General features: G+C 40.1%; 1 protein-coding gene across 1 annotated transcript in view; it reads left to right on the top strand.

Annotated features, from left to right (window-relative positions):
* RNF150 (ring finger protein 150) overlaps positions 1 to 13,371 on the top strand; it is a gene marked incomplete at its 5' end in the record, with an annotated part of 163,842 nt that overhangs the window by 97,236 nt on the left and 53,235 nt on the right. The window contains 2 exons of the mRNA XM_006766086.2: positions 5,293 to 5,364; positions 7,025 to 7,107. Coding sequence (XP_006766149.1) covers positions 5,293 to 5,364; positions 7,025 to 7,107 — 155 coding nt within the window. The remainder of the gene's footprint in view (positions 1 to 5,292; positions 5,365 to 7,024; positions 7,108 to 13,371) is intronic.

Genomic DNA, 13,371 nt, shown 5'->3' with positions numbered 1-13,371 from the left:
TCCTGCCATGGCTGTGGCAGGTGAGCCTGCCTGCTGGTGATGCTTGGGGACATTGTCCCTCTGTCTCCTAGGATATCCCATCTCCGACACAAAGACGGGGTCTGTGTCCTAAAAACCACAGGACTCTCAGTAGACGGCGGCAATTTCAAACATGGGCAGATCAGATAAATGATGTAAGGCTCTTTTTTGTTTTTCATAAACAATGTTGCCTTTGAGGCTAATCCAAGGAAACCAGACCTGGTTTGTGTTGTTTTATGTGAGGCCTGGTAATGACATTCAACCAAGCTTTCTTGAAAGAGGTACTCCTCTGTGCGAATACTTTTCCTAGTATTTGCTTGTACATGGCCCATGGCCCCTTGATTTCATTTGCACATTTGGTCCTAAAGTTAGGCTGGAACAAGAGGAGCAATGGTATTTAAGACAAACTTGAACGCCACAGGGGAAGAGAGAGGGAAGGGAAAGGAGTATGCCAAGTGTCCCAGGGGTCAGAGATGCTTCTGTCTCCTAAAAAGTGACAACGAACTTGGTCCCTGATGTGTTCCTGCAGAAAGTGCAGAGCCCTCAGGAGGATGGAAAGGCAAAATGTATGTTATATCTGTGACCTATTCAGTGAGATAATTAGCCATTGACTTGCCATGTTTAGATCATTCAGGTCCCAAGGATCTTTGCCTCCCAGTCCTGTTCTGTGTGGGAGAAAATCCTGACCTGGTAAAACTGGAAATAACATGGCTCCACATACCTGGTTTTACTAATGAGGGGAACTGGGGTCCAGAATGTTGAAGTGACTTGGCCAAAGTCTCACAGTTAGTGACAGAAATAGGACTGAAAGCTGGATCTTCTAACATGCAAGCCATTGCCTTCTCTTCTACACCATCTCCCACAAAAGATAACCCTGACGTTTCTACCTCATGTCATGTGTGCACAGATTTAAGTCATTACTCTGTGAAGTCACCAGGCTGATTCTCTTACCCACTTTACTACATTTACGGAGTGGTGACCTACATCATAGAAATCAGCTCAACGGCTGTGCAGTGATTTCTGTTGCATCAGCCAGGCCTGGAAAATTCATTGTTATGTATTAGAGCGAGTGAGGGAAGTGTCTGAGTCACCCGTGGCCACATGAGGTTCCAGATGACTGGGACCAACTCTGTTTATGTTTACAGTGTCCTCTCTTCACCTAGGACTGTGGTCGGCAAATTGCGCCTCGCGAGCCACATGCGGCTCTTTGGCCCCTTGAGTGTGGCTCTTCCTAAGCCTTAGGAGTACCCTAATTAAGTTAATAACAATGTACCTACCTATACAGTTTAATTTTTAAAAATTTGGCTCTCAAAAGAAATTTCAATCGTTGTACTGTTGATATTTGGCTCTGTTGACTAATGAGTTTGCCGACCACTGACCTAGGACATAAGAACACTTTGTTGTTTTTCCACTTGGTGGTGGTGATGAGAATCATGATGATCAAATACAGCTGTCAGTAAAAAGGGGCAAATATGATACAAAATTATCCAATCAGATAAAATGGAACATTAACTCGATTTTGATGCTGTATTGGTGTCTTTATGTTCCTAGTTTGTTTATAACCATATTCACTGCACGTCTGTTTATAACACAGAAGGGGACAAGAAGAAAGTGTCTTCTTTTTCTCCATCTCCTAAGGTCTCTAGCTCATGTGTCTTGGGTTGAACTGGAGTCTGCCTTTGTTTACCGTCCTTTTATATGTAGGACTTTCTTCTTGTAATAAATGGTTCTTTTTTACTTTCCATGAAGCCATTTGTCTTCACTACTGTCAAGGAACCAATAACCTTGGTAAATGCTTTATTACGCTCATTTAGATTCAATTGACGGATAAACCTAATTATTAAGATGGCCCAACTCCTGGTCATCTTTAGTGAAAAGCATGATTTGGATCTAGTTGGGTTAGAGAAAATCTGTAGGAGTCCCTAGACAAGGGAGAGGAATCACCCTCTGAAACAAAAGGCCTCTAGAAACCTGAGGTGATCCTAAATGTATGAGGTGGCCCCTAAATGTATGAGGTGGCCCCTAAATGTAGCTGCGGTGGTCACTAAGTCTCCCACTAGCAGCCTGTTAGTCTGCATTTCTGAGAATGAACCGCAAAGGAAAGGATGCTTCTGTGACAGACTTCTGGTTCCAACCCCTAGATCCTCTATTCAGGCTCCACACCAGGCTCAGTTTGAGCAGGGCCTGTGGTTTTTCTCTCGTTTATTCTTGGTGCAGTTAAGAACCCAAAGATGGAAGAGACCAACTGCAAAAGCTACAACTGCTTTAGTTGGACCATTTCATTAAGAATGTTTAGGTTTTCACTCATTATCTCTTTAGTTTGCATTTTTGGAAATCCAGTAATACTGGTTAGAAAATTGTTGCAAGTGAGTCAGTGTTTTTATTTAGAAGTCAATATTCCTGGGTCATTTTTGTGTCACTTAAAGAGAAATACAAACATGTGCATACTTACAAAATTTGACTACATTACAAAATTTTATGGTGCTTTCCCCTTTTTTGGTTAATCTAGACACCTATTGAAAATAGCAATCCACAGTTTCATAACTATTATCTATATCTCAGAAGCGGACTTTTCTGTATTCCCCAAGGTATCTAGAACATCTCGGCCACCGGCACGTCGGACTTTCTTGTCCTTTGTCAGCCACTCACAAAACGTTGCCGTTTTCCTCCTGAAAGGAGGTGTATGTGAATTACCATCTGAAATGAGGTTGGTCTCAAGGCACTCCAAGAGAAAGGAATACCCTCACACCATTTTTCCAGAATGATGAGGAAAACATGTCTTCCTTCCTTTGTGAGTCATCTGATTTCTCAGGACTTCCAGGGAGGAAGACCTCTTAGACTTGGTGTTGAGAGGACTTTATCACTTTCTCTTATACTCGAATTTCTCCATCTGCTAGTTCTGCTCATGTGAGAAGCCCATCTCCCAAATGACTTTATCCTCCACTGAACTCCTGTAACCTCCCAGCCCTCAGTCACCAAATGCCAGTAATGGAATTCCTCTTTCTAATCCCCTAACCATTAACTCTGCTATTAGCCATAATCCCTGATACCCTAATGTCAGCTTACATTTCCTGGACAGACAAATCATTTTCTTTTTGTTTTTTATAAAGGCAGCTTTCATTTTCCCTTAAAAGGGTATGGAAATAGCTTTTTATTTTTCTGAAAGAGAGAAGGGGATTTTTTTAAAAAAATACCCCCTTTTTATTCAGATATAACCAAAAGCAAAATAAAATGCATGGACAAGATAGAAAGTAGTCTTTGAATTTACCTTACATGTTCACATTTAAAAAGGACATATTTCATTTGCTTAAAAAATGATTTTAAATAAATTTTGAAAACATTATTTCTGGTTCACCTCCTTAAAAAAAGATGGTCTTTCTTTGAGTATAATCCAATACCATTGTTTGAAAATAATTTTTGCTGCCTTACTGCTCTGCTTTAAAAATAAAAAACAATGTAAGTGATGAAATTGGGGCCAGATATTATATAATACAAATTAAACACAATTACAGAAATATCTGAATTCATGACTTAAAATTAAAACAATCAATACTTGACTGTGGGCCCAGATCTCCTATTCTAAATCTAATATTCTATAGGTTTTCTGCATTTACTCCCTGTAGCAAGTAACATCTTCTCCATGTCTTCCAATTCTTGCTCCTGTCTTCTTCAATAAAAAGCAGCTCTTAGTTGCGACAGGCTGTCTTTGACAAGGTCAGGACCATAGCTTTGCTAACCTAGCCACATGTATCATGGTTTGTCCATGTATTTTCACATTAACTGGTAAATTTCTCAGGTTGTTTTCCCTGCTAAAAAATAAAAATAAAAAATAATTTTAAAAAGACGGTCTCTTGGTTTAAGATTTTATTCACTCATTGACCATTAAGGAAGATTCCACTAGATAATAAACTACAGAGAGCAGAAATTTGTGTGTTTTCACTACCTTTTTTTTTTTTTTTCAAAACCCAGAGCTTTTGAAACTGGGGCGAAGTATGTGATCTGAAATATGTATTGAATGACCCACTGTCAATTACTGAAGGCAGCTCTATTCATATTAATGGGAAGCAAACATAAATACAGCCCTGTCCTCAGGGAGCTTACGTGAGAGAAAAGTAACTGGGGTTGATCTTTAAAATAGTATATGTTGTCACAGGGCTATGAAACAGGGGGACAAGGTACTGTGAGGGTGTAGACAAGAGGGGTCTTTTCTCCTGGAAGACATCTGGGAAGGGCTCCCCAAAATGACTTGATTTGAGACCCAAGGACAATTAGTCAATAACTAGAGGAAAAGAGGAGGGAAGAGAGTTGCATCCTGTTTAGTTTTACCTCAGTTCTTTTTTCCTCTTACTCTATGTCCGCCATTGGTATTTATCATTATAGACTCTTCCTATTTTTCCTGCCAATTTAGTTTGCTGTCTATTCCTGGACTTCGGCATAAATCTCAAGTGTATATGGGTGTCCCTTTAGGAAACAGCCAAAGTTTACTCTCCTGTTAAAAATGCCGGTGATTATTTTAAAAACTAAAAATGAAATATCAAAAATGAAAGTAAATTAGCATGGAGAATATCTCCTTTTCTACTTATTTACTGTAACTACTGTATGTATAGCCCAGCTGGTGTTGCTCAGTGGTTGAGTGTTGACCTGTGAACCAGGTCAAATATAGTATTTCTTGATGTGGGTTATGGTGGTTGCATAGGGGTTTGCTGTATAATTATTTGTTAAACTAAACATATTTTTATGTATTTCCATATACCCATACCCACACTTAAACATATACAAAGGAGGCAAAATTGGCATGTAAGAATGTGATGTAATGGGATAATACCAACTAAATATAAACCTAGTTTGAGTCTACATAAGTAAAGGATATTTTTAAAATTCCAACCGAGTTACGTGCCCTTGACTGGCATCGAACTCTGGGACCCTTCTGTCCATAAGCTAATGCTCTATCCACTGAGCCACACGGCTAGGGCCTCAATTTATTTTTTTGGTAATCTGTGTAAATGTAACCTGCACTAATGTCACTGGACAGGATCTTTCCATATCATATGCCACTTGCTTAACATGGGGCATGAAGACCTTCTCTCTAATAGACCTCAATTACCAGAGCCACTTTGTTCAGACATCACCACCCCATCTCTTTCAGACATCATTAACATTCATGCCACTCGTGCATGATTTCAGATATAGCTGCCCTGGTTTATTAAATGTTATTAGAAGCAAAGTCAAGAATTACAGGCCTTTATTACTAACCAGCAGCATTTGCTGTTTCAGCGCCGACTGGGGGATGCAGCGAAGAAAGCAATCAGCAAGCTCCAGGTCAGGACCATCAAGAAGGGCGACAAGGTAACAGCCTCTTTTCTTTGCTTAAGGGGCTATTCAAACCAGCTCCTGGCTTTACTGGCCACTGAGGTGGGAGAGAGAGAAGGATGGGAAGGGGGATGTATGCTAATAGTTCTCCCATAGGCATCTGTTATTTTACCCATCTTTATTAAATAAATACTAGAGGCCCAGTGCACTCTTACATGGGTAGGGTTCCTAGGCCTGGCCAGCGATCAAGGCCAATCTGTGGAGCCACTGGCCGGGCAATCTGGTTGGGGTGGTGGGGAGGCGGGGGGCACCTGCACCTGCCTTGGCTGGCCTGGGGCCTGCGGGCTGGGGGCAGCTCCTGCATTAAGCATTTGCCTCCTGATGGTCAGTGCACATCATAGCGACCAGTGGTTCTGCTGTTCAGTCGATTTGCATATTAGGCTTTTATTATATAGGATAACTTAAAGCCCTTTATAAAATGTATACAATAGGACAGCAAAGTAGTTGGGATAGAAAATATGAGAAATTTAAAATTAATGTAGGAAGAGCAGATGAAGCCAGGATGAAATTAGTAGACAAACGCATTACCTAAAATGCTTAACAGAAATGGGCCCCAAATTTAGGTGGGGGCTTTCTAGCAGCCAATGCAAAGAAGGAAATCATATTCCATTTTCAAGCAGTTGCTAATTACCTTATTCCAGTGTCCCACAAGATTTAAAAAAAAAAAAAAAAAGATGGTTTCTGTATTAGGACTTGATTCCTTGCAAAGAAGACAGTGTTACGTGCTGAAGGATGTCCTCCACTACAGTAAGTGCAGGAAGCATATTTAGTGCCTCTGAAATCTAGTGTCTAGAGCCCCAAAGTCGTTGCAGCAGCCTCCCTCACTGTAGCAGGATGACAGAAAGCCAAAAGCAAATGCATGTCTAGAGGACGGACAACAGAGCAGTGCCGGCCATACCTGCGGCCTCTGAGGGTCTGTCTTCGCCCAGGAGAAATTTTAAAGCAGTGGATTGCGGACATGGATTTGGAGCTCTTGGGAGCTTGTAAGGGATTCATGACTCAACATGTGTTCCAGGTGGTTGTCTCTAGTCTGAATAATTGATTTGTCTCCCTAATTATGTGCTGCTGTTTTTCAACTATATAAAAATTCTGCTGAGTTTATTATGATAACATTCATTTAAAATCACTACTGAATTGAAAGTATTCTTCCATTACTTTTTCCCCTGTAACAGAGAATAATAAAAGAATAAGAGCTATTATATAAGTAATATTTTATGGGGTATTAAGGAGATTTATATACTTGGGGAAGAGATGCGGAAGTCATAAACACTATTTTAGCATTGTGTACATTAGATTCCTGAGGAATGGAAAGATTAAATATTATTCAGATACTTTTCCGTAAATGGTATTTCTCATCTTCGAGTTTTTGCTGTGTCACCTCTAATTATAATAAATAGCATTATCAGTAATGGTGCAATTTAAAAATTGTTCTACTTGCAGTGGAACCGAGAGACAAAAAGTGGAGATTAGAATGAATGGAAACTAAGCCAGTAAATAGTAAATTATTGATTAAGAAAACTGACCCCAAGACCATTGAAACCTGGCCCTGAGGCATGGTCCTGTGGCGTGTTATTTGGGTATCTTTACAAGAGTTGAAACTACAAAAGCAGGCTCACGTGTGCTTTCTGTGTGGCAGGAAACAGAGCCCGACTTTGACAACTGTGCAGTCTGCATTGAAGGGTACAAGCCCAGCGACGTGGTCCGGATCTTGCCCTGCCGGTGAGTCACCGGGATCCTGGTGTGACTGGGGCGAGTGTGGCGAGTGCCTGCTGGCCTCTGGCGCAGACCTGCTAGGCCCCTCTGCCCAAACGTTTCCATGTGTCACTGTCAAACAACCGGAAAGCTCATTCTTTCTGTGCAACTTTTCTCCTGATCCTCGTTGCACCAAAGGAGGTATACCTCTAGGAAGTAGGACCTCATGATACAGTTTGATAGCACAGATCCCAGTGCTAGTTTTCTTTAATAGAAGATTTGTGAGAGAGTCCAGTCTTGATTTTACAGTGCTACTTTAATTAAATGAGTAAAGTCTTTCAAATATTTTATGAATGATCAGCAGCCAGGAAATGGTCAGGATTAAGTAGGAAGCCAAAGGCAGATTCCATTTCTCTTTATTTGTTTGGTTTGGGAGGGGGTTGTTGTTTTTAGGGGGGCTGGGGGTTTTTTTGTTTTACTAACAGGAACAGAATGTGACAGTCCCCTGCCAAAACTTCTAGAATCTATAGGAGAGAGTGCCCAACAAGTGTAACTGGAAAAGCTCCCCAGGTGATTCTCACGCAATCCTCATTCCTCTTGCTAATTGATATTTACTTTTTAAGGTGTCTGAATTCCTTTTATGCTGTTAAAATTAAACACATTTAAATAACTTAATTATTTTAAAGTTGCCTTAAAAGCTGTCCTCCTATAATTAAAAACCTTTCTGCATCTGCTCAAGTGTCCTAAAAATAAAATTAAATTCTGCCTTGAAGAAATGGTCTTCACTTGAAAAGACTGGCTTTAAAGAACCTTAAAATACTCACGTAAATAAAGTAGAAAAGTACACAAAGATAGAAAACACCCAAAGATACAACACAATCCATTTCATCATAAAACAATGCATCTTATAAAACTATTCATTAGAAATACAAAAGAAAGAAAGTATGCCTTTGGAGGAATAGGTTTAATAATCTCAAAATGACAAAGAAGTTACAGAGAAAAAAAATCACACCCAGGATACTCAAATAAATGCAGAAACCCTCAAGGGGAATGAATGGATTGTACTTGAAATGCTTTTAGGCCAATTGATCATTGAGGAAGTGCACCCTGGTGGCCCCAGCCAAGGCCTTTGAGTGGGCTTCCTCTCCTGGGTGTATAGATGCCTGACTGTCTCTAAGATGAAATCGTAAGGGAGGCACATAAAGACTTGGTAGTTTCCTTCATATGAGGGTACTAAACATAAATTTGCTCCCTAAACATGATATGTAGCGTTTACTGGGTGACTTCTAGAAACACTGCAAAGAGTAGCAGTATGTGAACCTCAGAGAGCCTCTCAGTGTAGCACCTTTTCATCTCTGCAGACTTTACTCAGGGTTTTATATATCCTGATAGTCATAAGTAAGGAAAGTGCTTTCCTTTATTTTATTTCTTGGAGACTGTTTAGAACCTTGTCAGGCTACTCCTAATAAAAAAATGTTCAAAGCAGCCCGGTCAGTGTGCTCAGTGATTGAGCATCAACCTGTGAACCAGGAGGTCACGGTTCAATTCCCGGTCAGGGCACATGCCTAGGTTTCAGGCTCAATCTCCAGTGTAGGGCACACAAGAGGCAGCCGATCAATGACTCTCTCGCATCCTTGATGTTTCTCTCTCTCCCTCTCCCTTCCTCTCTGAAATCAGTACAAATATATATTTTTAATGTCTAGAGCAAATTAAATAGCAACTTTTTCCTGAGACTCCAAAGAACTTTACAGATGTAATTAAGAAAATATGTTAGGGGGGTGAGAGCATGTGCTGGGGGCTGGGAGTGGCCGGGAAGAGGTCAAGCAGGGGGCAGGGGGGGCGGGGGAGGAGGAGACATATGTAATACTTTAAACAATAAAAAATTTAAAAAGAAAATCTGTTTTAAAAACTAGGTACAGCATTACTTTAGCTCTGTAATTCATACAGTGTAAAATACCTTGTTCATTTACAGTTCTGGCATAAGTATATTCCATGTTACTACATACAGTTACTAGAGGCTACATAATAGCCTAGTCATAGACGTACCACAGTTGACTTCACCATGTCTCTGGGTGTAACACCTGGCTGACTGCAATTTGTAATTATGACAAATTACATGGCTTTAGCAGTATTTAGATTGTCATGATATATCAAGCCAGATAGATCTCCTTTTACTCTAAAATATTTCAGAAATATTAACCAAGAAAAAAAAATAGCATTTTAATATTTATCACACAAAAAAAATAAAACTTTAGGAACTTTCATTTTTTTGGGGGGCGGGGGGGGACTTTCATTTTATGTATACTAGCCCTTACCCTAGGCTGGCTCAGTTTGGCCCCAAGCTTTCCCCTTTTACATCACTATTTGGGTCTCAGTTTATTCCTTGATTCTTTTTGCTTCAAGCTCCTTACTGTCCATCTGCTTTTATTTCCTTATTGTAGGCCCTCCTTTAAATAGTGAACTGCATTGAGCATTCCCAAACACAGATTATACTTATGGCTGTTTGATCTCAGACTCGCCACATGTATTTACTCTTTGAAGAGCTCATACATTTTTTTCTATGCTGACTTTAAAATCAAGATATTTGTATGCCTGTTGCTGGGTTCTGCCAGACAGTGTGCAGTAATGGATGTTATCCAACAAAGGCACTGGCATTTGCTTTTTGCTAGGTAATTTCCTCTGGGGTATTATTAAGCCTTTGTTCCTATGAACTTCATAGACTCTCCCATTATTTCCAGGCTGACTCATACACAGAACTCTTTGCATCTCCTTGGAGTAAAAACTGTTTCCAAAATGTTCCAGTTTATTGTCTTCCTTCTCTGATACTCTTTTCTGTGGCCTCCTCGCTCCTGACACGCTGGGTATATCTCTGCTTTGTTGTTGCTGGGTGGGGTGTCTTTCCGTATCACTCAGGAATGGATGCTCTTGTACCGCCATATTTTCAAAATCATTCTCTTGTTTGTTTCTTTCCTTTGTCTCTTTCAGAGACCCTTGCATGAGTAAGGAACTAATAATGATTTCCCTCTTATTTGTTGTCATGGTAATGATTAAAGTCATGCACAGACATACCTACCAGCTCCAAGAAGAGTTTTAACAACAGACCTATGCTATTCAGAATCGATTCTTGCTTTTACAAGTGCTATTTTAATTAAGTTAATAAACTCTTTTAAAATACTTTATGAATTATCATGAAAGGATCGATAGCCAAAATATGATCAGGAATGAGAAGGAAGTCCAAGGCAGACTCCATTTCCCTTGATCTTCTTCCAGACAGGAATAGAATGTGACAGCACCACCAAAACTTTGGGAATCTAGGAGAGGGTGCCAGTGTTGTGTGTGCTGTGCTTTTAATTTAGCCTTGACTTTTGTTAACAGGAGAAAATGTCAATGAAGGGATTTAGATTTTGATGCAAAAATCTAATTTATCTAACAAATGATTGGTTTTTACATATTCAATTCAAAACCTGACAAATAATGATAATGGTACGTATTTCTACTGTTATTATTATTGCTATTGCTACAGCGTAATGTGACATTACTCTTATCATCATTTTTGGAACTATTACTGTTCCTAGTACGATGGCTACATCATTATGACCTTTGATTCTTTCCTGTCTTTCTGCAGTAGTCTTCTCACTAAGCTCTCTGTTCCTACTTCTGCCCCTTAATTATTCATTCAGATAAGTCTATTTTTAACTATCTGGCTATAGACTAGATTGACTCCAAGTACTCTTCAGCAAGTACAACTTTAAATTCACTTAAGCATATCAGAATTATGACCAAAAAATTAGTTGAGGGAAGATTAATTGAAATATACTTCAGTCTTTCCATTTCTTTACATTCTACTTCTGCAACAAGGGAGATTCACAGAAAACTAAAAACATCCATTATTACCTGTTGGCTCCTTACAAGGGGGGTTGAGTTGGCTGGTGCAATGGCCATTGCCTTCATCCCGGATCTCTGTATGAATCACCCTTGGGAAACCTGCCATGTGTGCCTTAGTGTTTTATACTCTTCTCCACGGAGACTCGCCACAGCAGTTCATGTATGGGTTAACTACATTTCTCCCAAGCAAGGGGATGTTTTCATATTGTGGGTACTGAACGGTGATACTGTCCCGATTTCTTTCTATGCTTACTCATGGGAAGCTAAAAGCCCAGTTTGTGGCCCACACACATAGCCGAAGCTATCTTTGTGGCCTCATCCCTGACTCTGCTTTATGCCTGCATTCTTAGTTTTCTTTCTTCTTTTGCTTTTATGACCTCTTCTGGGATATCTGTATCTCCTAAGTCTTCTTAAGTCCTTTCTAGCATAAACATTTTCCATGTCTTTAAACTTTGTCAACATTGTTTTTAATTGTTTATAATATCCCATATAGCATAATTTATTTGATTATTTTTGGACATTTCAGTTGCCTCTACCCCCCCCCCCCCCCCCACACACACACACATACACTTTTTTGCTGTTATAAATAAGCTGTCATAAATAGCTATGTGTTTAGACCTTAGTTCACATTTTGGCATATTTCTTTTTTTCTAAGGTTAGGTATTCAAATAACCTAATTGTTTTTCATAAAGTTGTACTGAAAGAGTTTTCCAGCCAGTCAGAGCTAAGAAGCATATTCCAAGCGAAGACAACTCGTGGTAACCAGGAATTGTTAGCTTATACTGCCTGTCAGGATGGCGGAGGAGCAGGCTGGTTCAGATCACTTAGGACCTGAATGCCCAGCCCAGGAGCCTGGACTGTAGGCAGGTGCTGGGGGCCCTCTGAGGGGTTCAGCTATGCCACATGCACAGCACGCTGACACCATGTGCAACGTGGCTTGAAGGGATGTGACTGGAGTAGGGAGACCAGTTAAGAGACCGTTAATTATAAAAATAAAAGGCCAAAGTGAAAGGCAAGGATCATTTATTTGAGATTAAAAGAATAATTATTCTGGAAACACTGATTTAGGCAGAAACCCAAATAGTGTCCCAAAGAAGAGAGAAAAGTTAAATGCTCTTAGAGTAAAAAGTACATTCTTGAGGATTCTCAGTCCTGCATTCTTAGTGCTATAGGATTGGTCCAGGGTGGTTATTAGTCAGATGTCAGATGGTCTGGATGATGGATACCAGGTAGTCCGGAACTTGGGAACCAGGAGGCCTGGCCTCATCCAGTGGTCTGGAAAATGGATGTCAGGCGGATGTCAATGTGAGCCCTGCAGGGGGTAATCAGGTGGCCTGGATATGGGAGTCCTGCAGGGGGCAATTAGAGTGTTAACTTATCTGCAGGTCCAGATGTATATCCAGGTATCAACAAAGGACTGGAAAGTTCAAACAAGTATTAAGTTCCCAGGATAGTGAGAACAGGAATTGAGCCTTTCTTCATACCACAACTTTCATAATGTTAATAATCTTAGCAGCTCGGTTAAAGTGACTCCACTTTATTCCCTATCTTCACTCTTCCCTTAAGACTATTGTAACACTGCAGCAGGAAGTGCTGGAGGCCTGAGTAGGACTGTTGGCACTAGGAATGTAGAGAGAAGGGTCTAGTGAGGAGAGACTCAGAGGGAAACCCAGCATGAGTCCGCTTCTGGAATAGTTGAAAATGGCTGCCTATATCGGTTGGTGACTGGTAGATGCATCTGTTTGTGTTTAAAACATGCTCAGAGAGATCAACCAAAGGACTTGTATGCATGCATATGAGCATAACCAATGGACACAGACACAGGGGGAGGGGGAGGAGGGCCTGAGGGGAAGGGGGTCGGGAAGAGCAATGGGGAGATAAGGACACATATGTAATACCTTAATCAATAAAGAAAAAAAATTTTAAAAAACATATCCTCAGGTGAGGATTAAATAAATAAATAGATAATGTTACTTATATTTTTTAAAAAAAAAACAAAAAATATACTCATATCTTTTTTCATTCCGATTCTAAACAATAGAAGAAATCCAGCAGCTGGCACACTATTGCTTCAAAACCATAACAGAAAAACAGGTTTTAAGCCCTAAAACAGACTTCCTTTATCACTTAAAACATGTGAGGACCAACTCTGGCCTATCTTTTGTTGACTTTCTTCTGAGTTATCCAGCCCCAGAACAATCCCACACCTGGGTCTTTGAGGCACACTTCCATTTTGGATAGATAATTGTTCGATTCTGTGCTGCCCTTCCTCTTTCTCTTCTCTCCATTTTAGGAACGAGGCTTGATTTCAGTTGTATCCGTTTAAGAGCTCTCCTAGGATATAATACCGTTGGTTTTTTTCTTTGAAACTTAAGCCTACATTTTACAAAGATATAAAAAGCATTA

The sequence above is a fragment of the Myotis davidii genome, unplaced genomic scaffold (assembly GCF_000327345.1).
Source record: "Myotis davidii unplaced genomic scaffold, ASM32734v1 scaffold436, whole genome shotgun sequence".
Taxonomy (NCBI): domain Eukaryota; kingdom Metazoa; phylum Chordata; class Mammalia; order Chiroptera; family Vespertilionidae; genus Myotis; species Myotis davidii.
The sequence above is the reverse complement of the archived record's forward strand: the minus strand, read 5'-3'. Positions and strand labels throughout refer to the sequence as shown.